Below are 26,274 nucleotides of genomic sequence, written 5' to 3'. Positions count from 1 at the left end.
TGGTTACAGTGAAAAGATGATTAATCACATGGTTCTTATGGCAGGTATGTGATGACGATGAGTAATTGCACCTGTCTTTAAAAGTTCGTTTCATTAAAGAAAAGGAACATACATCGATAAATCTCCTCCGTGTGTGTGTGTTTATATTGGTGGCCTACAGGGCTGGACTGAAGGTAAGTTACCCTAGTTCGTTATTGTGGCAGAGTTGTAGCCCTGATTTATTTTGTCATCATTTTAAGGCCTATTTTTGGATTCGTTGCGTTTAAAGGCACAGGCATCGGCATTAATTTTAAATTGATGCCAAACCTTTTAATACTTAACCCTCTCTTTCTCTCCATTTCTCTTCCACTCTGGCGGACAATAACTGGCAGGCTGTTTGTTCTGTCTGAGCACAATGAGCTTTCTAAAATATGTCAGTAATGATAGTGGGAGGTGCGTGTGTGTCAGAGCTGCAGGGGGTCATCAACAGCACCCCCCCCCAACCTCCAGCTAATTGGACTCATCATCAGAGACAGTGATTCATACTTCTCCAGTCCAGAAAACACCCTGATAAACTTGCACCGGAGCAGTAAGTGTAAAGGAATTTTTAAAGGCAAAGGCACTGTTACTCGTGTAATCTTGGACATAATATAATAAATGAAAAAATTAACAGTGCTGATTTTCTTGCATTTTACTGGTTTAATTTATTTAAACGTATTTTTTCTCTGATTTCAAGTTTTAAAGATGCTTGTGGATAGACGTGACAATGTGTCAAATTAACATCCGACACTTTCTCACCTTGACCGTACAAGTAGTCATCATAAAAATCTTTTGTTTTAAACTTTTTTAAAATTTGAAAGAAAAAAATTCTGAGGAAAAACTTCAAAATCATCCTGCAATGATCTTGCCTTCAAAATTAAAAGCAGCTATGTTTTGTTATTGTTTTCAGCCAAGTCTGATAGTCTTATTTTGAAAAATTCTGACCAGGAAAAACCAAGATTTTCTGTTGTTGGCTTGTTTTTAGAAGCCCTAAGTGAACTTATCACTCTGGCTTTCTCCCCCTAACTCACTCCTCCCTTCTTAGTATCAAGGGGTTTCTATGTAGAGGACTAGCTAGGGAGCTCACCCACCGCATGGAAACTATGTCCAACCCTACATGGGTTTAACCCTGTTAAATGCATGGTAGGATAAAGAGTAGTGTTTCATTTGTGACCAATAGCTTCCTAAACTAAAGTAATTGGTATTTACATAAAACAACCTGTACATGTACAGTATATATTATATATATACACAGTATATACGCACATATGTGTATATACAAATATACATATATGTATACACAAACAACTTAATATAAAAATGCATGTATATACATCTATATATATATATATATACACATACACACATTTTATATATATACATATGCACATACACACATTTTATATACTGTATATACACATATATACATACACATTATATATATATACACATATATAGATACATGTATACACACATATACATACACATATACATACATATATGCATATACACATACATATATACACACACACACACACACACACATATATATATATATATATATATACACACATATGTATGTGTGTGTGTAAATACAGTACGTGTGTATGTTTTCTTTAAGCCAACAGGCCAATCAATAGGTGCCTCTCTCTTGCCAAAATGAATAAATAAATAAAACCCTGTGTTTTTCATAGCTCTCGTTTGGAATCCAAAATTTGGGTTGGTAAGAACACATTTTCCAACAGGACCAGAAGCCATCAACAGGCCAAGAGCAGAGTCAAATCAGCGATTCAAGCTGGAACTGTTCAAAGACACAATCCTGGAGGCTAAACTATACTTAGCAAGCACATCCCAGCCGTCTTGAGGCTAGGTAGAAACCTACACCAGCCACGAGAGCCATGCAGGTCAGCACAAGAGGAAACCTTCAACAACTGGAACTACTGTCTCTTAGGCATTTGTAGGTCTGACACTGACCGACAGCATAAACCTGCTGAAACACATTTGGAAACAGGTTTATGTGAAATATACACTTTTTTCACTTTTCTTTTTCTTCTCCTTTTTTCACGTAAAAATTATCAAAACAAAACACTTGGAGCGCTTGTTTTCTTGGACCTCCATTGTTTTAAAGAACGGATCCTTCCTCAGATATGATATTGTTGTGTTCTTTACCGCCTCATTTTTCATGGCTGTTTTTGTGGACTGGTCCTTTAACACAATGCACTCAACGTCCGAGCTCAAGTCAACAAGCTGTGTAACTTTACCTTATGGGACTGTAGAGAACCTGCCATCTTCAGAAAGAACTGCTCGACTGTTCTGTGCGTCGTGTCCGCGCTCTCTAGGGAGCCAATTCCGACTCAAATTGCATCTCATGGGAGATAAAAAGTCATTCATCCACTTCGATTACTTTTACTTTGATAGCCTTTTTTTCCTCTCTTCTCTCTCTTGAATCTCTTACAAATGTGTTGATGCACCACTTGATGTGCTGCTGTAGTGAGAAATCAATGTTAGTTTGTCGTTAATTAAAATCATATTCAGTTCAGGGGAAAGTGCCTCATCTTAAAAGAAGGGATTATCGGATTAATTTATTTCACCAGCGGGGCAAACCAACAACGACAACGAGAACAGCGCTGCAATTATGCTCGTTTCAGCTGTTACTGTAGTTTCAGATTCGTACGTACTTCTGTAATGAGTGCTACCATGAGGAGTTCAGGTGTGAAGAATGACTTCTCTGCACTCTGTATGAAAGGCTACACACCGCGTGGCCTTTCTTTGTCCTTGGAATGAAATTGCTTCAAAACTGGCACATGACCTTCGCGACATCGCATCTTTTTTTCTCCACCTCTCAGCATCTCTTTCAGTACTTTAGAATACAGGTGGTTATTTAACAGACAACACACACACACACACACAGACAAAAGAGGTGTTTTGGTGCTTGCTATGAATGCACCCTATTGCTTATTTTATTATTGGAAAAGAAGCATTGATTCTTCCCATCCAAATATCGCCCAGCCTTTTTTTTTTCTGGCTCTAGCCTCTCACACACTTCCTCTCACATTACCGTGGCAGGCTACACTTGCTACTGTCTAACAAAGTAAAAATTCAATACTCGATGCTCAATGATGCAGCAGCCTCTCACCTCCTCATCTAACAAAAGATGAAGCTTTTCAAACCGGCTGCATTAGTGAGATGGTACATTTAGCTTTCTTTCCATCTATATGGATGAATATAATTCCTATTATGATTTCTGTTTTGTTTTTTTGAAATCACTTCTTTTTGTCCTTTTATAAACGGATGAGGCTCTATGGTAAGCCTTCTTAGCTCGTCTGATCATCCAGTTTATTTAGGTTGTATTTGTTATGTTTTATATGTGTTTATTATTAAAATAAAATCAATCACTCAATCTACAAAAAAAAAAAAAATCGATGTTGCCATCAGACAGAGACTTACGACAGCGTCCTCTCCAGCCGTCCGCCGGTGGAGCCGATGATTTCTCCAAGGGTGCAGAAGGTCTGGCCCAAAAAATCCTGGCGGGAGAAAGAAGAGAGGGAATTAATTGCGTTGCAGAGCCAAGTGATAAGCCAGGTTTTTAAACCAGATTCCATTTAACCATAAATGCAACTTGCAGATAACCATAGCCTGATTGCCTCACGCATGATGGGAATTAATTAGATATAATTCCGAGCCGCCGCAGAGTTGTTGACAGATTAACATTTTGTCAGGACCTCGAAAACTTTTTCCTCTTAGCACAGGGGACTATAACTATTGGAATATGTGATCGTTTAATAAATCATTGCATATTTGTGGATCTTCAAGATGCACAACAGACATACTGTAGGTGTTCAAACTATTAAACCACAAAACTCATTTAAGTGATATAATACATATTTTCCACCGATCAGATGAGCTAGAAGTTGAACATTTTCCAAAATGTTGAGAACGCCTCCACTACTTGAAAGAGCGTGTATTGCATTGTCTTGTGATGTTTAAAGTTATTTGTCAGGCTTTAAAGGGACCAGTCGGGATGTCTTCGGAACATTTAGGATGTTCCAGGAACATTTAAACATGTTCAGGGAGTGTATATAAGATGCTTTTCTCTAGGTTTCCTGTTGCTCTTTAAATGTTAGCTGTGCAAAAATAGTGGCTAGGTGATCCAAGGGCCTAAATAGAATCAAAAAGAGACATTATTGGTCCATAATAGTTGCATGTTATAAGCTCTAGAAACATTTTAGCAATTAGAAATCCTGTATCCTGCACATCCTCCAAAATTTGCCCCTAAATGTTTCCTGCACTAACCCAAGACCAAATGACACTCCTGTCCACCCGTAGCCCAAAATTTGATTGCCAAGAAATTCTCCAGGAATGTAGTGTAAAGACCTAGAGAGGAACGTCTTATATCTAAGACCCCTAAACATTCCCGGAACACGCGGGAGTCTTTCCTCATTCCGAGGGAACAGATTAATCCCTTTCTCTGTTGACTTTGCAGAGCTCCAGATGGTGAACCGCTAGTTAGCTTAGCTGCAGCGAAGACCAGCAGTTGAAAGAGCCGTCCGAAAGTCATCAAACACTTTTCTCCAATAATGATATTTTCATGAGTTAAGAAAACTACAGTTGTGTTTAACATTCATTCATTCTGAGATGTTGTTCTTTCATCAGATACACTGGCGGAACTACTTTGACTGCCTCAACCTCTGGTCCTGTCTTGCTCTCTCAGCTTATAAAGCCTGCAGTTGCGTGGCGTGTTTTCTGGCTCAGATAGATCAGGATCAGGATTTTGGCTTCTCCAGAGGTATTTCTCCTCTTCCTCTCTCATACACTAAGCCTTGATGAATAACAGCAGAAGTTGCTCTTCAAGTCATCAACATGTTGTTTCGTGTACCAAAGTTAGGGTAGGGCTTTTTGAGGTGCGGCAGCAAATCACTACGTATCCGTCTCTAAAATAACAATATCTTGTCATTTTCATTCAGTTTTTAACAGTGAAAATCAAAGACATCCCTAGTTCTACTGATGCAGGCAAAGACTGTTTCGAATTAAAGTGATGATTTTCGGGACGTCTCGACTGACCCGCTGCTAACGTTCGAGGCTAAGCCTGCTGGCTTAGTAACTGTCTGGAGAGGATCTAGAACTCTGCAATGCAAACATCTTTTCTGGCACTACAAATGCACGTGTGTATGCATACTTCCCAAATAATTAGCACTGTACAAGTTATGTTGGTAATGCCAAAATGTGAAATGATTCAAGTCATATGACAAACTGCAGGAATTTCATAACCACAAGAGGCTGCTCTCGAAATATCCCCAATATGTCTCCCCTTCTTTGTAAAGAACCTTTACAGAATGTCTCAGGAATAACACCCCCCCCCCCCCCAAAAAAAAACCTCCCTTGGGGGATTAAGTTAAGAAGGTCAAGCTCAGGAAGTCCTAGCAGGTTACATTATTCAGGCTCTTGATTAAAAAGGCCACACTGTGCATGAAGCACATGTTCTCACTGCTGAATAGAAAAGTGTCACCGTCGTCGCCCCCCCCCCCCCCCCCCCCCCAGTCTGTGTTTTTATTGAAAATCAAGATGTTGGAAGTTTACAAACCTGCCCACACACTACAGTGAAAACATATGTGAACATTAAAAAAAAAAAACCACAGAGACATGACACATTAAAAATACAAGAGCAGAGTAATATGAGTGGTGCTGTGAGTGCACGTGTGTGTGTGTGTGTGTGTGTGTGTGTGTGTGTGTGTGGGTGCAAACAGGTGTAGGCGTGACTCCCGTGAGCTGAATGTGTAAATGTCTTGACACAATCTGGTGGAGACTCAAACAACAACAGCTGCTTTCGCTTTGAAGCCTAGTTCTGAAAGTTGCTTTACCTTGGTGGCTGATAAAATGCAGACAGACAAAATGAGGAGCAACACTACGGGGGAAGCTTTCCAGGTGGGAGCTGTTGGTGGTTGTCCTTGATGAAATTAGATGAAAGAATGAAGAGAATACAATGAAGCGAACTATTCCGGAAAAAATAAAACAAAAAAGAGTGGAATGAATGGAGAGGAAGAGTTTGAAACACAACAATCTCACACAAACTACGCACCTTCTGCTCTCCGGCACGATCGATTGAAGGAACAGAAAGATACAGTAGAACGTCAAAAGAGGAACATTATTTTGAATGCTGTTTTTGCGCACAGTGAATTGTGAGGTGCTGTTCACTCATTTGCTGTCATTTATCATGTGAAAGTGAAACGCGTTGATAGAAGTTGCCATCCCTTCGCCAAAATTAGCTTTTGAAAAACTGTACTTACGTGTTTGGAGATGTTACAGCTTCTGGAATCCACATTGTACCTGGGGAAAACAAAGGGCCGGTATGATATTAAGAACTTTTGACGTATCAAGAAATGAAGAGCACAGGTCAATACTGAAGCTTCCAGCAGAACCCAATATCCCTGCTTTCTATAAATTTTCAGGGTTAGCCAGTTCCTATCATTGTATTTTAATGCCTTGCTTTAGAAAAGGATGATAGGAATTCGGCTGAATTCGCTAAAACTTTTATTTCACTCAATTAAGCTGGCTTTCCGAACCGCCGCCTGTTTTTTTGTTTGTTTGTTTGTTTTCTTACAAAAAAATTCAGTACAACCCTAAGTCTATTAATGCAGACAAAAGCAATTTTGGAAGAAAGTGTATTTGATGACTTTTGGGACGGCTGTCTCTACTGTTCTACGACTAGCATTCGTTGCAGCTAAGCTAACTAGCTTAGCAGCTGTCAGGTGGGGGTCTGGAGATTCATAAAGCACGGGGGGAGGGGTTTGTCTGACACTAGCATGTGTCTACAAAGTTACAATAGATGTCAGGGGCAATAGTCCTGTTTCTACAATTGTATTTGATGCAGACTTAAGGAAACAACTGTGAAATTTATGGTAATCCCTAGCAATACATTAATGCTCTGGCTGAGAATACAAAAAAACATATGTTTGTTACCAGAATGAGCTCTTGAACACAGAGAAGCTCTGGAGGTTAAATGATGCACAGCAGCAATATAACAAAATCAAGACAACAGGATTTATGTTGGATTTTCATAAACATATACACGACATCAAAAAGTGCACTGAACTATAAATCCATATTTATCTATTTAGAGGCAAAAGAGGACTGTAAGTCACCTTTCTCTGTTATTGATTTACAGGTAAGTGGACTGAAAAGAACAGCCAAGTGGGTGCACAGGAGCCAATTTAATCAGTGTGGCTACCAAGTGGTCTTTCAAAGTATCCTTTTTTAAAATCTCCATACATGATTGGACATCACTGAATTTAATTTTAGCAGTGATTGGGTGCTGTTCATTTGTGAACAGTGAAGAAAAATGAGCTTTTCATCACAGGAGAGAGAGAGAGAGAGAGAGTGAGAGAATTTATTCCAATGTAATCAAATGCATTTCTCCCTCAGGCTGGTCACTCTGAATCCAAAAGCGTTTGGGTATATCCACGTTTTGTAATTAAATCACCTTTGATTTACTCAGAAAAATGAAAATTTCATGTCAGAATACTTACACGTCAAACCTTAGGTTTTGTTTTTCCTCAAAGAAGAAATCCAAGACAAACTTCCTTACAAAATCTGGATTCCGTGTGTTATCGATTACCTCCGTCCTGCCGAACTGTAAACACAGAAAGGTACAAGTAACAGGCTGTAATGAAGCACGGACTCCAGTGCCAATAAATGTGATTAAGGTTATATCAAGAAAAACACCTGACATTAAAATTCATGAGATTCAGCAGCAATTCATATTCAAAACCTATGAAAACACATCTGCTTTGTTAAGAGTGCGACCGTCCCGCTGTATCCCACTGAGCTTCATTGTGCCATGTGCTAAATCTTGCGTCCCCAGAGAAATCAGAGGGCGACATCAGAGCTACATTAGAACCACGTACAAGCACACAGTCCCAATCCCAGCCTCCCTCCTGGGCCAAGCCATCTCTCCATCTCCCTGACAATCACACCGGTAATCCCCCCGGTGGAGTTCCAGCCTCGCCTGTGCGGCCTGGGCCGACAACCCCATGTAATGAGCTATTGATCTTGGCAATGCCTCACCACTAGCTCCAATACCTTGACTCATGTCTTCAGTGGCCAGTGCACATAGGCCATGCTATCAAACGTGTCCTCGGCCTATCTATTACCAGTGAGTCCCAGGGGAGTGTGGCAGATCCCAGGGCCCACCTGCCGTATCGACCTGCGGGAAAAATCCCATGATATTTCCTTGGAGTGTTTCTATTTTTGAGTCTGTAAGCCATTGGTTTATGATTTTACTTGAAGGGGACTGTTTAGTAGGTGTATTACGAGATGGCAGGGACTGGGGTACAGGGACATGGAACAATGTGTACTTGGTCATGGTAATGTGTATTACCGTTTCAGCACGGTGTTGCAGGGGAACAAATCTCACCCAGAAATGACTGCGACATTTCAGAAACAAGAGAAATGTGAGGCAGAAAACACAGTTCATCAAAATGTACAAGTGAGAAATCAAATTTGAAGCAAAAATCGTGTTATAGTTTAGTCAAACTAACAAACACAGTTTTTGAGTGTACTGGAGTAATAAAATGTATCACGGTTTTCCATTTACTGTAATTGCATATGCTGTTTGGCTTAAATGTGACCTCAAGCACAGAGGAACTGTCACAAGGTCTTTCACATTCAATGAGCTTGACATTTGTCCCCTTTTCAAGTGATATTATTGGAGTCTTGTAGCATTTCCAGTTGAACAGTATCAAAGGTCAATTTGAGCTTCTTCCACTCTATTCCTCAAAACATGATTTAATTAATGCATCAAGTGATGGAATTAGCAGTGAAAATGGTATCTTTCCATAATGGAAATATAAACCATCTTGGAAGAGATGAATGTTGAATTTGCACCAGGCACTGAGAATCTCGGTTCATTATAATTTTTTTTTTTTTTTAACATAACACCACAGTGGAAATGATACATGCAAATTCTCATACTTAGAGTGGGGGGGGGGGGGGGTAATGACATTTGTGATTTCATTCACAGACTTATGGACTTGAAACAAATCATCTATTTTGGATTCAAACAACAATAAAATAAAATAAACCTGGAGCAGGAAAAATAGGGTTATGTTGTGATGAACTGTTGCTAAGCTCACGTTTCGTGTCGCACACGGTCCTGGCACGTCTCGGCTCTAATGTTCATATCCTAACTGTGCAAGTACTGTGTTAGTTTGTGTAAATGTAGGATACATGGCTCTGACTTCGCCTAGTGTCCTCACACTTTTATAATGGTGACGCCATGCAGCTGTTTTGCAAACTTGTGTGAAAGAAGCGGCGTCCAAGGCTACTGGATTTGAATGACCACTCAAAACCGGAAAGATCAGGCATTTTTCTCAAATACCCTTACTGATACTACTCTCACTCTTAGGAAACTAACCATTTCATTCTGTTTTATGTTGTGAAAAATATCTCAGAATCCAGTCACCTTTTAATAGGTGACACTTGTACCTTTACATCAAATTGTGGACTTGTGGAGGAAGGCAACATTCGGTACCGACGATGAATTGAGACAGCAGATATGAGTATAAGCCTTGACCAAGCTGGTACAAGACACCACATAATGGGCATTCAGTCTCAGGGAAGGATTAGTTCAGATTTAGAAAATATTTCTACCCAGCCTATTCAGACATATTCTCCATAAAATCACTTGCTGAATTGTTTGACAAGTCTGCGGGAGAGATTCCCTTCGTTATACAAAGACAAAAGAATCAATAAAACAGAAGTGGCAAGAATGCAAACGTCGATGTGCATGCCAGGGCTGTAACTTCCCACCAGTCAAAATAATCTCTTTGCTCTCAAAATCTAATGGTTAATGCCCCCCCCCAAAAAAAAAGTTAATGAAGTTGACCTTCATCATATTGAGGAAAGAGCATGTAAACTTACTTCGCGCACCAGATTCTTAATCATTTCCAGTCCAGCAGGAGTACTCTAAGCTCCTTTGCTTCATAGCAGCTCTTAGCAATATGACTGCATTTGTAAGATACAAAACATTAAATGAAAGATAATTATTTATCCAGCCTCTCAAAACACTTACACAAATCCCACACTTAATTTGTGATGGCCTTACAATGCTAACTTTATCTTGAGTGGAAAAGGGGTCAATAATGCGCTCCCATGCTTAACAAGGTCGCCATGCAACAGTTAAGGAAATAAAAAGCTAAGTAAAAAGAACAGGTGATAGTATTCCGAGGGATGGGAAGATGGGTGCCTAAGTATTTCACTGATGTGTAAGACATTTCCAGAGAATTTGAGATTTCAGGAGGTAACTGGGCTCCCAAAAGAGTTTCAAGATCACCTGGGAACCCACCTTGGCAGGCTTCAAGATGTGCACTTACGCCTTCGCCACAGTCTGCTGGACCCATCAGAATTCAATATAGGAGTGAATACAGCCAGAAAAGGCTATAAGACAACAGCAAGAGCAGCTTCTAAAACGCTCCTATAGTTCTGCAGCATCACTTAGTGTATAGAGGTGTCTTTAGGAATTCATAACACGATTCGCATAGCTTCACAGTCACGTGCCAAGAATTCTTTTGTCTTTTTCCAAACTCTTTCAGATGGATCTGCATGAGGAAACAGAGTTATTAAACTGAGATTTGGGAGGCCTCGTGTGCAGGAGCTGAGCTTGAAGGAGGGACAACCTCCCGGGGGTCATCTTTCTGGTTCATTAGGTAAGGTCAAATAGTTGATGGTAATCTTTAAGATGCAGACCAAACCAGACGACCTCCTTTGCCCTCCAGTTTTGTTAAGACAGATTGTTGCCATTTTCCATTTTGCTTCAGTTACCATGTTCCCTATGGGTGTATTTCTACCCCTTTGTTTATATACCAGCAACACCAAAGAAGTCTTAGCCACATAAATCGTACCACGTACTTGCAGACGTTTTCGCTGCCCTTCTAATTAAGAGTCAATAACAGGTGACTCATTACCCACTAGACTCCAACTTTTTCTTGGTTACCTTCAAAAATAAAAAGCTTAACAATTACTGTACTTCTCCAAAGCCTTTGGCAAACAGCCTAAGTGATTCACATCATATTTATCAAGGACCTGGCGAAGGTGTGACTCATTTAAATACAGGGAAACAGGACAAAGATTGAGTGGTTTTTCTGCCTTTTGGTCCAAGAATCTTTTCATTCAGGTGAGCATCCTCTTTATGCTTATTGCCAACACGCTTTGCAAGAGCCCCGCAGGAAAGCAGCCCATAAATCTGAAAAACAAGGATGAATGTAATACCCAAGAATTGTAAGATTCTTTGTTTCCACTAGTCTATTTGCCTGGGGATTGTATAGGGAACACAGACTTCTTTCTTTTTTGGCAGAGCATAAATGCAATGAAATGAGGCACCAGTAATATAGATACACATCAAAACTGAGAACCGGCATGAGGTGATATCTTTTAAACTTCCATAAATGAATTTACACTTAAAGGCAGAGTCTGCAGCATTTTCCTTTCAAAACAAAATACAGATTTATATGCATTTATTCTCGCTCAATCACTGCTTATGAGCCTCTAACGTGTGTGGTGGCAACCTCCAAGCGCAGGTGAAGTTGTGCATGGATGAAGCACAGCAAATATACAGAATTTATCCCTGAGTAAACAGCAGATGCACACGGAGCAGCGTAGAAAAGGAAATACAGCCCTACTGAGGCGAAACGGCAAGCTGACAAAGCTCGATCCCTGACTAAAGTGAATCTTGGTTTGGCTTTCAAGTACTAAAGAAGAGGCCGGGGTGAAGAGTGATGAGGAGCTGGCCTGCTTTGTGCTGGACAGGAAAGTGACCAACACTAGCGCTTTGCTTGTGCTAGCTATTTTTTTTTAAGTTATTTATATGAAAGGGACAGCGCATATTAATGAACATCAGTAAAAAAATATAAATGTAAATATGCCAGCGTTAACAGGCTTGCTTATTTATATCTGTAGTCCCTGGCAGATACCATCAATCATAAAAGACCATAAAAAGACTAAGGGAGACAAAGTAAAAGTCCCCTCAGACTCTGAGCAGACATACTTTATGTTTTTGAAATTGTGAAAACTTATCTTGTTGCTCCAATGTTAGAAGCTGCAATAACGCAAGCTATGGATGCTAACTATGGCGTCAAATTTATGCCAAAAAGTCCACTAAGAGCGTGTGTTACGCTCCACGTAAATCAACAAACGCGTACATGAGTTGCAGCTGTCTGTGCTCTCTGTGATTGGTCACTTTACCACGATCACCGCCCCGTGACCGCGGTTGCTGTAGCTCCCATAACTGAAACATGGATGTATCGAGCTAACGCGGCACGTTTCAAAGAAAAAAATCATAAAACTCTTACTCACCAAACTGAGACTCAGCTCAATACATCCATGTTTTAGTTATGGAAGCTACAGCAATCTCTACAATACACGCTCGTGGAGCATAATACACGCTCGTGGTGGGCCTCAGGCGTAAATTTGAAACCAAAGCTACCGTTCAGGAGAGACATATTCACACCAGCACTATTGGTGTTTTAAACGCACACTGTCAAAGTTGAAAAGAAGATAAGACAAAATAAACAAGGGGAGTGTATTTAATGCGATTTGGAATATATTCTTATTATCTTTTTTTTTATCATATTGGAACATGTCCCTGTGTAACAAGGGTTACTTGTCTAAACATATTTAAATGTGCTCCATGATCAGCTGGCGACTGCTGTTTCCTGAGAGAGGTGTCACTCACCCAACGTCTGAGTGACACCGGTTATTATAAATGCACGCCAATGACCACCACCTCTCTGAATATTTCCACTCTAACTGTGCGAGGCTATCAGCATAGGGATTTGGGAATTGGACTTTGTTTGCACTGAAACTTATTTGCATAGAACGGCATCACGTTTTGCTCCAAATCTATGCATATTATCTCATTTAAATACATGCAAACACTGGCGGGCCACCGAGGCGTATTCACTCAGCAGCCCAGGTAGAGCTGCGTTTCACCTCTCTGGTTCAGATCCCTTTACTCCTATTTTCACAGAGCAACTACAGAATCAGTGCAATCCTTTTGAGAATTCCCCTGTCTGAGTGAAGGAGAGTATATATGCTAAACAGCAATCTAATTCCAGGTTTCTGTGTCATAGCTAACATGCAAGCGCATTCGGAAGTGAACCTCAGTATGCTGATCAGCCCTGGTTACGGCACACACTGTTCTGGAGTCAGTTCTTGAACTCTAACCCCTTTGAGTCCTTGAGGAGTCTGTAATGGTTCGATCAAACTCTACGATATGGAATTCTCTCGACAGGAGTATTTCTCCAGGCACTCCAAGAAGAAAGCTAAATGTCTCGTAGCATTTTTTTTTCAGTCATTTACAAGCAAGATCATGGAAGGTCTTTATAAATAGCTTTGACGAGAACGGCCATGCCAGATCACCCATCTGTGGGCGTCTTGCCTAATTCCAGGCGAGTAATAGCGGCTTTTAATTTTGTGATGGCTCTTCTTCCTGCGACAGTGACACCCCCAAGAGGGCTTACTACATCCAAGTCTGAGAGACCACACTGGCTTCTTCGGGTGATTTAAGCGCTCTTGACAGGGGCTTTCTGCCTTCTTACTGTCCACCTTAAAGACATGGCAAATTAATGACGATATAGATTTCCATTAAATTAATTCACTTTCCCTGCAACAAATTGTCCCCACTATGTCTCTCTAGTTTGATTATCAGGAAATGGAAGAAGTGAGATAACAAGACTTCTTACTGAGCTTTCAGAAGGAGATGTTCTGCTTGTCTTCTCTGTGAAGAACGCTGGACTTTAAAACAAGCAGCAGAACATTGATTATTAATGAGGAGATTTTCCAGCTCACTGACTTATTCCGAGTTTCAACCATGAGTCCCCCCCGCCCCACTCTTACCTGTTCTATTAACCTTAATGTTAACACTTAACCTCCTCTGTCAAATTCAGACACTGTATTCTTTCTGTACATTCTCAAACTTGGCCTTAGGAATGTATAGTTTTCTTCATTTTTAAAAGACAGCTCAAAAAATATTTCTTTAGCCTACAGCGAGCTCTGCATTTGCTCTCTGCTGCATATCTTTTAATTCACGCAGTAATTTGACGTTTTATGTTTGGTTATTTTTTAATGTTTATATTGTAATTTTATTTTAATTTGATAGTCGTTCTCGATTTACTCTCTTTTTTATACCCTTTTAAAAGTCTTTTTTTTAAGTATTAGATTAAAGTAAATCACTTTGAGCTACGATTTTTCCATGAAAGGTTCTGTTCAAACAAAGTTCAGTTTATTATTATCATTATTATTTTTAGTATGGATAAGCAGATTTAACTAGGTTGTTGCAAATAAAATCAAGACTAACCAGAACAGAGACTCAAAACATAATTGGACACTGAAATAAATTGTAGGCAAATGGTATTTGGTTAAGATCATTTGTTTTTAATGCCACAACTACTTTGACAATACCAAATTATGAACCAATTTATACTAAAACACCTACTTAATGGGCCCTTTTCTGAGAAACTTGATAGAATCTTCAACATGATTAGGACATCTCTTTACCTGCTTCTGTAACAGACAGAAATCCGAATTGATGTCCAAGTAGTGTGAATGTACCTAAAAGATCGTGTGGGGTGTACAGCATTGCGCAATTCAATTTTTTCCAACATGTGACAACTGTAAAGGTGGCAAATGACTCAGCATTTACGTTTATTTTAACATATTTATCCATTTGAACCTGAACTCGATGTGTAACCTTTTGGGTTTGTAGATTTGTTCATACCGTAATTCAAAAGCTGATTTCAAAATAAATAAATCAATAAAACAAGCATTGCTTTGTTAGGTTCCCCTCGTGGTCCTGACATGTATATCTGACAGTGAGATGTTTACTCTGCTGATTGCAGTGCAACTTGTAACAGCCAGAATGCGACACTGCAATACCAGATTGCGCCACAAGGTGGCTCCTTCCTTTTTGTTGTATACAGATTGCCGCTATGCTCCGGTCTCTCTCTCTCTCTCTTCTCTTCTCCGACGATAAGGAGCACTCTCAAGTAACGTGAAGTTGGTGAAGGTTACAAGCTGCTTATGTTCTACTGCTCATGTATGACTCGTAGATATAACGCCGTAGAAACCTGGCTTTGTATGGTTTATGTTTTAGTTTGATAGAAATAAAGCTACACTGTGGAAGCTCCCAGCAAGCTGTCTGCCGCCTCTCTGATGCTAACCTGCTATCCGGCTTTCTGCTAACCGCATGCTGCTTCACCCACACCAGCCCAACGTCACAAACTCATGCTTTTGATTAAACTCTGACACATGGACTAAACGTCTCTGAGGGGATCAGTGGAGAGACAGCCCCCGGCCCCAACCCCCACGTCAGTGTTTACTTTGACTTTGCAAATTGGCAAATACAGCCCAAGCACAGAGGGTCAGCTTTCGTGAAGGTGACCTTTGCAAGCGTGTGGTGCACAGGTGGGAGGAGAAGCACGCTAGGTGTGTTTAAATGAGGCAGCACCAAGTAAATTGAAAGCTGGGGATGGCGTTGTAAAATCAAGCGTAAAATACAATTTAAAGCATGCACGGGGAATAAAAAGTGTCAATAAAAAGCAGGAACTGGGGTAAATCAAACGTTTCTGCATGGAAAAAAATATATCTTATTCCGTTGATTAAATCCCTGCAGCATCTGAAGGCTGCACGTGTTGAAAACTACCCAGCACAGCACCATTACACTCAGCCACGCCGTTTACCTTCATTACATCACGTTCAAATTACACCATGCAGTTACAAAACACACACACACTGACACACATTCCCCATTTAATTCCTCTGATAGTCATACTATGTAAATCCATCCATCCATTTTCTACCACTTACTGTGTTAATGGTTGCGGGAGGGCTGGAGCCTATCCCAGCAGCCTTCAGGCGAGAGGCGGGGTTCACCCTGGACAGGCCACTATCTAAATCTGTTTAGAAATTGTGTTTGTCTCCAACCATATATTTTATGGTGCGAGTGTTATGCGATGCCCCGTAGCTGAAAATAACATTCGGATTTCTTGAGGAAGCGTTTCGATGAATTTGACGAGCGTTTGTATTCACGTCTCACTGCGACTGGCCCAGCTGTCCCACAGCTAATAGACCAGAGAAGTGAGTGTGGGTTCATTAATCATCACAATCGCTGATCTATATTCCACATCACCCAGCCCTCTTGTACTCTGCTGCACCCACATCACTGTGGACAGAGTGTTTAGAAACGTCCACCTTGAAATCATCTTCGGTTATGTCTTCATATCCAACACTTCCTTCCCTGGTCGGTTTACAGCCCTCGTGATTGCTCCTCACACCCGGTGTTTCACCTGCGTGTCATTAACCTTCCCTCTTCTTACTCTCTGCATCCCCGGTTTTATTGAACAAAGAACATGACAGGCAAAACAAGTTTTAATGCCCAGGTCGGTTTTGTTTTTGAGTTTGCTTCCTTTATATACCGTGTGTTCTCTCAGGAACATAAACTCTGAATAAAGTGTACACAAAGTGTTTATTTTTGCCTGAATCACCCTCGGTGGAATTGCGCAGAGTCCATGAACAGCTAATTTAGTGAGCTGTTGGTTTGATCAGTGGATAATTATGATGGTGGGTCTGTTACTTTGAATCCTACTGGTCTGACGCGGTGAACTTTCTGCATATATCAGATGAACACACAATTAGCATCTCTGGTAGAGAGAGAGTGTGTGAGTGTGTGTGTGTGTGTGTGTGTTGCACCAGTTGCTTCAGAAATGTGTTTTTTTTCCCACAGGTTCCATGACCATTGCACAGTTTTCTGTCTCCCAATGCATTGTTTTGGTTCAAAAGAAAAACTTGTGTGAAAATTTTCTGAAGTACAGAAATCCTCAAGCTTTCATAAGGTTTTGTAATGTTCTGCTTATCACATCAACTACATCACAACCTGCTTCTTCTTAAAACAATATTCGAACCAAAAAGTGTGTTTTGCCTTTCAAGTGCTTAAAGTTGTTTCTTCTCCCCGCCTTACTTCTTTGTGACTCCAGGATCAGAAACATATTTCTATTTAGCTTGAAGCCAATGGCGACTGATCGCTAACAATGACAAAACTACCTTCCTAGTTCCATTTACAAACTCTCAAGTGCATCACCTGGTATAATCCATCTCTTTATCCAGCTGCACCCCGGATGATGCAGTGGAGAGTTTTGTTGCTGTAGCTATTTGCCATCAGTAGAAACTAGCTTAGAGCTAAATACATGTGGCTGTCTCTTTCCAAAAAGACAAAACAGGCTAGAAAAAAACTTCTTTGTGAGCTAAAGACACCTAATGGTTGGTAATTGAAAGGCAAAATACACTTTTCAGGGGATATATCAGTTCAGTTCCATGTAGCACAGAACTGAAGGCTTCAAAGTAAGGGACGTCACACTCGCTCCGGTCGAGCTTATTAGCTAATTTGTGGCTTAAAGTTAAGGCTTCATTTTTTTTCCCTAAATAATTACTCTTTTGAAAGATAACAATGTCGATGATGATGTCACGCGGTAGATAAAGTGGTGAAAAATCCCCTCCACGTTGTTCTTGCTCTTAGAGCTGTGGCTCCCAGTGATGCTGGTGCCGCTCCTGCCTTCAGGCTATTGGCCTGAGGTCTCAGTCTCTGTTGGGCCTTCAGGCCTGTGAGCACGCTGCTCATATTAATGAACACATCTAAAAAACAAAACAAAACTATGGAATACACCATTCAAGAAATTTCGTGGGGCTAAAAAGGCTTCGTTGTCTCTACTGTATATTCACAATTTTGCACTGAGCAATTTGCTTGCATGTGTATTTAGCCAGTAAAATTTGACATGATTCAAATTTGATTTAAAAATCCTTTTTTCTCATCTGCAGAGACCCAAAAAAAAACCTTAGTTAGACACACTTTCATTCCCGTTTATATATTTCAGCTTTCTATAAAAGGATGTATTCATATATCATTCCTAGCCTCATTGACTTTATTGCTACAACATGGCAAAAGTTTTTTTTTAATGAAAAAATGTCCTGAATTATGGTGATCAAAAGTCAAACTCCTCTATTTGAAAATTGCTGTTTCTAATAAGATAACTAAATGTGCACATATTAAATTTATGCCTCATTGCCATATGCAGACCAAATTTCAGGAAAATCTAAATTTACAAAATAATTTGCAAAGCCAAAGACTTTAGCGGAGCACACAGATCACATCTTAGAGTTTTATTTCACTCTGCACCTGAATCAAAACTATTTAGAGGTGATCCATGCGCTCAAGCGGTATCTTTTACGCTGTCGATAGAACAAATCCTGACCTGGGAAGCACTGGAGAAATACTTAATTTCAAGAGGTGGAAAACACATGTGGGCGGCATGGTGGTGCAGTGGTCAGCACTGTCGCCTCACAGCAAGAAGGTTCTGGGTTCGAGCCCCGGCTCCAGCACAGGATCTTTCTGTGTGGAGTCTCCATGTTCTCCCTGTTCCTGTGTGGGTTCTCTCTGGTACTCCAGCTTCCTCCCTCAGTCCAAAGACATCAAGAGGGGACGAGGCTGATTGATACTCTAAATTGACCGTAGGTGTGACTGTGAGTGTGAATGGTTGTCTGTCTCTATGTGTTGGCCCTGCAATGGTCTGGTGACCTGTCCAGGGTGAACCCCGCCTCTCGCTTGAAGACTGCTGGGATAGGCTCCACCCCCCCCCCCCCACACACACACACACACACCAGTTCGAATATGGATGGAAAGCGTATGTATTCCTTCTTCTCCTTGTTTCTTCCAAATACAACATTCTAACACAACTCTCTGGAACCATGCTGCCCCCTGTGGACTTGGAGTATGAATACGAAGTGCAAGTTTGTCAGAGAAACAGAGCCTTCAGAAGTCTGACTTGTGCATTTGGCTTCCTTGTTTGGTTCTTTGTGTTCTATTCATCAAGATAACACGGGAATAAAAGAGAGATGTACTGAAACCATCCACAGAAGATGCGATAAATGGGAGGTCACATGACCCTGCTTTTTAAAAGATAATGACAGGGGCCAGACAGCAAGATGTCAGAGGGAGCATAGGTGCATATTTGATGAGACCAAAGAGGAATCCCCCATCTTTCCCCTGCAGCCGAGTCATGATGCAATCTCGTCTTATCCAGTATCAAACTGCTATAATGAGACCTTTTTTGCTTTTAATGTATTCACACTCTAACTTCTAGCATTAATACATCACATTGTGTCAGGTAAATGGAGCTTTCCTTCCCTCCTTGAGTCCATTCGCAACAGTTGAGTCTTACTCTTGTGTGGGCAAGTGAGGAAGCTGACATTTTCAATTTCTACACTAATATTCTCAAAAGCTTACAATTAGTTGCCTCAGGGACTTAATAGGAGCTCCTTTTCTGAGCCCTGGCATCGCGGAAATGTCTCCAAAGTAATGTTAATTACAGAGAATTTGTATGTCAAATACACACATATCCGACGAGAGTTAGACAGAAGTTATATTGATGATGAAGGACAGTGTTTTACTCACCTCCCTCCACTCTTTGGTTCCTACAGCCTGCAAATACAGCACGACCACTGGGGAGAGCAGGAAAAAAATGAAGAAAAAGACAAAAAGAGGCTATTGAGTTTTAGTGATTATGAATAAACACCAACGGTCACAATTCCCAAACTGGGGTACAAGAACAAACAAACAAACATAAATAAATAAATAATGTACAATCCCTTCAAACTTCAGGGCAATTAAGAAACTTTACACGAAGTACAGTATTTGTTCACATCCTGACCAGGTATACATTCTAATGAAGGAGTAATCAATTTCTGCCTTTTCTTTTACAGATATGCTGTCATTACCTTCAGCCAAGCTTGCTTTTTTTTTTTCCTCCCATGCAATCAATATCTATTACCACAAAAAGGCTGTACATAACGCCCAATGAACACTGGCGGATTTCCAAACCTCAATTGATGTTTAAAAAATGTGTGAGATGGTGGACACATGGTCTGCTTTATCTGGAAATAATCCCACTGTTCAGTAAAGACTGGTCTGTGGCCTTAGTCGTGATACTACATTTGATTTACATTCATTGTTCTCAAGCAGGGGTACCGGCAAGGGAACTCACTGTTACATCAGGGAGTACGGCCGAGAAATCCAAAATATTGTACCCACTGCTTCTCCTCCTCTGATTGGCTCTAACCTTGATCATTCCCCACAGCTACAGGGGTCAAGTCCATCCAATCAGAGGCAGACTAGGGCCGTGTGCGAGTCTTCTTATGGGGATGCTCGCCCAGTAAGCCACTGGCTATTTCCTCTTAGATCCCACAAGATAAAGCCCTTTTAGCACCTGAAAATTTCCAAAAAGATACTTCGAAATGCGCATCACAATACTGATCCAACTACTGAAACCAAACCATTGAGTATCACAGCTGAACTTGGTAAAGATTTTGCAACAGAAAAAGAGAGAGGTCATGTTCGGGGCTCCGTAACGCAGAGATAAATGATCTCACTGCAAGCATCAACACAAACAGATTCTTAAAACATAGACTTTTCAGCGTTGCGATGCGTCAACTTCCCCAGTTGTTTCATGAAGCAGACTCACTGCATCCCCCTGATGAGGTGTTACTCTGGGTTTGTTCACCAAACACGACATTTGTCTCCTGAAGAAGAAATGCTGCTTTAAGCATAACTGCATAAATATGCAATAAAGCCCAGGCAGCCCAATTATAACCCACAGATTCATCATTTTGTAACGTCGGGATTAAAACACACATACTGTATGTGCTTGCATAAGCAAACAAACAACACTTGCTAAAGGGCTCTAATTGGATGTGTTACTAATTGGCCAACTATTGCAGCATCGTGTCTCAATGAGCATCATCAGCCACCCGCATGCCTCTGAGAAGTTTGGACATTATTAGCTTGAATGAATTTCAGATAGTCTGGGCCAGAAGATGATTAAAACATTTTGCCTCTTAATGAGCAATTAACAGAGAAGAGATAATAGAGAAAGAGCAGAAGGCAGGGAGCTGATACGTCTTTAGGGGAAAACACTTTCTTTTTGTCAGATTGTTGGCCACACAGGAAGAATACAGTGCTGTTAAAATGGGTTTTGTTCATCTTTATTTCGCAAGTTAATCGATTTGTATGAGAAAACAATGAAGACAAAACTCACTCTAGGGATTCAATCTGCTTGGAAAGTCACTCTCACTACCTGTCTTCACCAACAGCCAAAATAATGATGTTTAATAGACGGAAAGCGCTGTTGATTTAGCTGAGATCAAAGTCAGGGGACCTTGTTGTTTCCCCAAGGTTGTAGACTAACACAGAGCCACACCAGGAATATGAGATCAGACTAATCTACGTCCAGGCTGTATCAGTGTCCGCCGAAGAACCTGACTGATTACCTGTTTTATGGAAAGTGACTGAGAAAGGAAAGAGCCCATCTGGTCATCGGTGGAGCAGCCAAATCACAGGGCAATTCCTCGTCACTCCGACCTCTACTCCCAACCACAACTGCACGGCAGGCGATTCGGACATGAGCGCAAATATCAAGTACTAATGTGGATGTTAGCAGTAGCAGTGCAGTTGAAAAGAAAGGTGTCCAGCAGCAAGTACTGTGAGAGAGATCATAATTTATTGCAGCGGGACATAAAGGGCATGTGGGTATAATAAGTGACATTTTCTTTTCCGAGTATCTACAATTCTGTCCCACAAGAGTCTTGAGTCTAATTCAAAATGGCCAAGTGTACTTTCAGATTCATCCCGACTAATGCCGAGGGAGCTGACAGGAACAATCACCTACGCAAACTGGGCTTTTTCTTGCTGCTCGCCTCCTGGGTTGGCACTGCAGGGGAAATACAATCAGAGCTGCTCGCTGTGAGGTGGAACAAAGAGGAGGTTTGGGTAGAGGGAGTGAAGGGTGGAGCTACGAGACTGAAGGAGGATAACAGAATATCAAAAGAGAGAAGAGGGGATGGAGGGAAGAAAAGAAGATGAAAGTAACACGTTGAAATGTATGTGATGCCAGATTTGTCATGAACATTATGTATATAATTTGCCACTGACATCCACTGGGGCTCAAGGATGACCTGAGAAAAATTTGGTGGTCAGAGGTAAAACTCTGATATCCCGATATTTTCTGAATTCTATGAAAATCTTACCGTTCAGACATTTTTGGACATCATAAAAAGTATCAGATCAAGGTGGATGAATTTAATTTGAAGAGTTGGTTAAGAGACGACTCCACTTTTCATATTTAATCGCAATTAAAATAATATATATGAATAGATACAAAAATTAGTCAGATATTTCGTGATCCCACTGTGCATCAACATTGAGCTTAACTAATTTGCTGATTGAGTCGAAGTTGAAATGAATCCACGAATCCTGCAGGAATACCATCTGGATTGTATTATTTTTGACCTTAAACATATCCCTTTTTCTTCTTTTTCTTTGTAATTGTTATGAATAAATCTAGAGCAGGAAAAGAATGTAAAGTAGCCACTGTTTCACTATTTGATGCGGGGAAAAAAGAAACTAAAATTTGGTAACCACTTTATTCAGAACGAGACGAGTTTAATGTATCGTTTATCAAGGTCGACTTGACAAGACAACGCCCCGCTGGCCTGCTTGAGGGCAGCTTGAGACCGGCTGCAACTTTGTCCTGTGACGGTTTCATCTCATCATGAACCCATCTAGTTATAGCTAGCTTTTGTTTTTGCGCGCTCAAAGCAATTTTCTAATAATATCGCATTCATGCTGGCGATTCAGTACTTTGCTCCTTTTCTACGTTGTGAAACTTTTATTGCTCTTGAGCGAGGGGTGGGGAGTATTCGTCAGCTTGAGTAAAGCTCCGATTTCACAGCGTCCCCTGCAGCACCTCTCTTGTTGGAGTGGCCATGTGTTTGTTTTACAGCAGAAAACTTGGAGTTCACAAGTTTTTGAGAAGGGGAATGTACCGTATTATGTCATCACAAATGCAGCAGTTAATTTATTGCCGATGTTCTGCAGTAAAATTTTGCTATTCCATCCATTTTTTTCAGCAAAGCACGGACATTCATAGATCCCTAGAACTGGATAGGCAGCAGTGGAGTAGAGACACAGGCAGGTGCATGGTGGCAGATTTCAGCTGGCAGTTTTTAAAGGCTTAGCTCTCAGAAATCCCCCTCGGATACACCTCACATGGCAATTTAGGTAAGGCTTGGGAGGAATACATCCCAGCATATCTATTGATCTGCTGCCAAGACAGGGATAAGGCAAGAGGACCCCCGAAACATGGAGGCCAATTCTTGAACCTCAGTGGAGCAGCTATGACAAAACTACACAGCTGGGAGCAAATAAAGGGAGATATCCTGCACTGGGCAGGAGGTTTCTGTGAAAAATCGAGCTTTTATGTAAGCCTAAATAAAAAATAAAAAAAAGGGGATGCTGAAACTGCAAAGAGCTTAGATAGCAAAGATTATCCCCTTGAGGGGGGCAATAAACTGTAAATGACAGCCTGGCATATTATCTCCTTATGAAGTTGATATGACGAAGCAGCTTTTTTTCCATGTCAAGCCGTAACAATGTATTCTTATGACAAATTTGAGTGATTTCCCCTGAAAAAATACCAACGGTTGTTCAAGCTTATGAATTTTCAACAATGGACAATGTCATCAGCGCACAGTCGGGGTGCGCATCGGTTGTTTTCAACATCGGAGGCAAGACATAGGGAATAAAGCGACAGAATCCATTCATATTTGTGTAGCACTGGCTAGTTTGATTGTTTTGATTCTCCAGGGCGGCCATGCTGCACTGTATTCTGGCCATATCTCTTATATGACATGTTTCGCCAGGGGTTTTGGCTCTGCAGTAGCGTGTCTTCCTGGACTTCGAAGGTGAGAGTTTGAGGACAGAGTGTGCCAGGGTCAGACTGCACATTGCAGGATTCAGATGCATAATCCTCTGCAATGGCACCAGCATTTTCCACTTTCACGGTTTTCTCTTCCAGCCACACTCCTATGTCGGTCATTACACTAATTATACTGCATTCACTCATAGGCATAACCATAAATATATTCTCTTACTTTCTAACATACACCAACAACAACCCCTGAGGGCCTGGAGTTGCTTAATATTTCACCGTGTTCACCAGCTACTTGCCAACTTATCTGTTGGTGCTGGTCAGGTGGTGAATACTTCAGTCTTTTTTGAAAACATCATCCTACTGTGGCTGACTATGATGCTAATTAGACAATTGACATTCATGAGATTAAAAGTAAGTAAAAACAATCAATTGAGCTGAGGGGAACGGCAGAGTGAGTGAGTTTGTTGTGTGTATGCGCGGGGGGGCCAAGAAAGGATTCATCTGGCTGAGCATCAAGACTGAATTTAAGGGGAAATCAGCTAGCCTGGCTCATTAGAAACTTCAAAAAACATGTCTTCCAGCACCACTGAAGGGGTTCATACACCAAATGTCTGGCAATGCACAAGGCCATTATTTCCAATTGAGAACAACTAAGAAACAAGATGGCTTTTTCTATCATTGACGTGAGGTGGATATTAATACCTACAGCAATTTGATCATGAAGAATATTGTGTGCGTAGGGGATTTCACTTTAAGAAACTGCTGGAATAAATCAGGAAAGAAAAGGATACAAACAGGAAATAATGCCAATGGGATTGTATTGTTGTCCATAGCATCGAGGTGTAATTCGACACATTTATCTAGAATGTTTCAGTGGTCAAATTGAACATTGTGTGGATGAATGAAAGCAGATCGAGTTGTGTGTTGCATGATGTTACTGGCAGACATAATGTTGTATAAATAACGTGGGAATTGAGAGAATTTATAACCTAATTAAAGCGAACATAGTGGCACAGAAAGGATTCATAAAAACTGTTAGCATAAGTTAGCATTGTTATCCGGTTCCCCGCATCAAAGAAATGGCTTTTTTAAATGTGCTGTCTGTTGAATGCATCAATATAGTTTATGAAGAACACTAGCTTAAGACATTGTAACATTTTGTAACATCAGTAAATACCACAGGCATACATTTTGAAAAAAAAAAAGTGGTCGCTAACAAGTGGCTAAACGAGGATGTCATCACGCCAAAAACAAAGAAGTTGTTGTGGTAACAATGTGTTGTTCGTACATCGCATAACATTAGCATTGAACTCCTTTGTTTCCTGCTTCAAAAGACTCAAAAAAAAGTGCTGACTTGTCAAGATTAGAATGTCAACAACAGCCTGCTGACGAACTGTGATGCAGAGGAAGAAAGAGTAGCTTTATGTTCAGGGAACCCATGATGACGCCAACTTCACAAAAACGGGTCATATCAATGCGACTATCGGTTCAGGCGTTGCCATTATTCTGTTAAAGTGGTCAAAACCATGTGACAATTACACACATTTAAGCAGATTATCTTGTTTCTTATCTGTTTTCAGTGCCATAGAAAGCACTTCCAGCCTTTAAACTGCGCTAATCTCCTAGCTTCATTTTTGTGATGAAGCTCTATATGACTTTAACTTCAAAACCTACTGTAAATGCATTCATTTCTCACTTCTTGGTTGGGATTGCAAAACCATTTACTGGTTTATGATCTGGCTGCCTTGAGAATGTAAAGATACTGTTAAAAATGACGGGCAGTAAATGTTGAGGGGGCTGGATGACCAGAAGGTCTGGATCAACACGGGCTGCCCCCTCCTTCCTCAGATCTCATTAGGAGAGTTCGGGGGTAATTAGAGACCAGTGACCTTTGTGCAATGGTGTGACTAAGGTTCTGCCTCCATTCACCTCTACCTTGGAGTCTTCGTTGATTTATAATTGACCTGCGCAGGAAAGTGGTACTCATCCACAAGTGTATATAAAATAGATGAGGGCCATGCTTTGAACTCAATGACTTCTTTGCGTACTGGAAACTGAATTGTTTTTAATCCTACTATTGGTAACAGAATGAAATAAAATATTTATGTACCCAGTTTTGGTCAAGTGTGCTTGTGTTAACTGTTGATTTATCTCTTAATACAGCAGATGTCAAGTATACATGAGACAAACTATCAGGGTTGTTGTTTTTTTTCCTCTTAAAAAAAAAAATCCTCATTTCCTCATGTAACAAGTGAAACTGACTCATCGTGCGCAGGGTCGTGTACTAAACTTATGTTCAATTAAAATGTTTCATGCCTTTTTATACCTGTGATGATGTGATGCACTGCATCCCTAAAAAACCATGATGGTTGAAAAATGATTCATTTCACAACCATAATTGTGATTTACTTGGATCTGTTCGAGATGCTTTCAAGTTCAAGCTCACTTTTTG

At 40.6% G+C, this 26,274-nt stretch overlaps 1 protein-coding gene across 1 annotated transcript in view; it reads right to left on the bottom strand.

The window, feature by feature from the left end:
• Positions 1-26,274, bottom strand: part of cpne9 (copine family member IX) — a 98,411-nt gene that overhangs the window by 52,774 nt on the left and 19,363 nt on the right. The window contains exons 3-7 of the mRNA XM_086214075.1: positions 19,511-19,557; positions 7,542-7,645; positions 6,303-6,342; positions 6,095-6,097; positions 3,466-3,542 (exon numbers count right to left, since the gene is read on the bottom strand). Coding sequence (XP_086070201.1) covers positions 3,466-3,542; positions 6,095-6,097; positions 6,303-6,342; positions 7,542-7,645; positions 19,511-19,557 — 271 coding nt within the window. The remainder of the gene's footprint in view (positions 1-3,465; positions 3,543-6,094; positions 6,098-6,302; positions 6,343-7,541; positions 7,646-19,510; positions 19,558-26,274) is intronic.

The sequence above is a fragment of the Aulostomus chinensis genome, chromosome 9 (assembly GCF_037954235.1).
Source record: "Aulostomus chinensis isolate RoL2024-O1b breed Wild chromosome 9, RoL_Achi_v1.0, whole genome shotgun sequence".
Classification (NCBI taxonomy): domain Eukaryota; kingdom Metazoa; phylum Chordata; class Actinopteri; order Syngnathiformes; family Aulostomidae; genus Aulostomus; species Aulostomus chinensis.
Note: the sequence above shows the minus strand (reverse complement) of the source record. Positions and strands in the feature narration are given on the sequence as shown.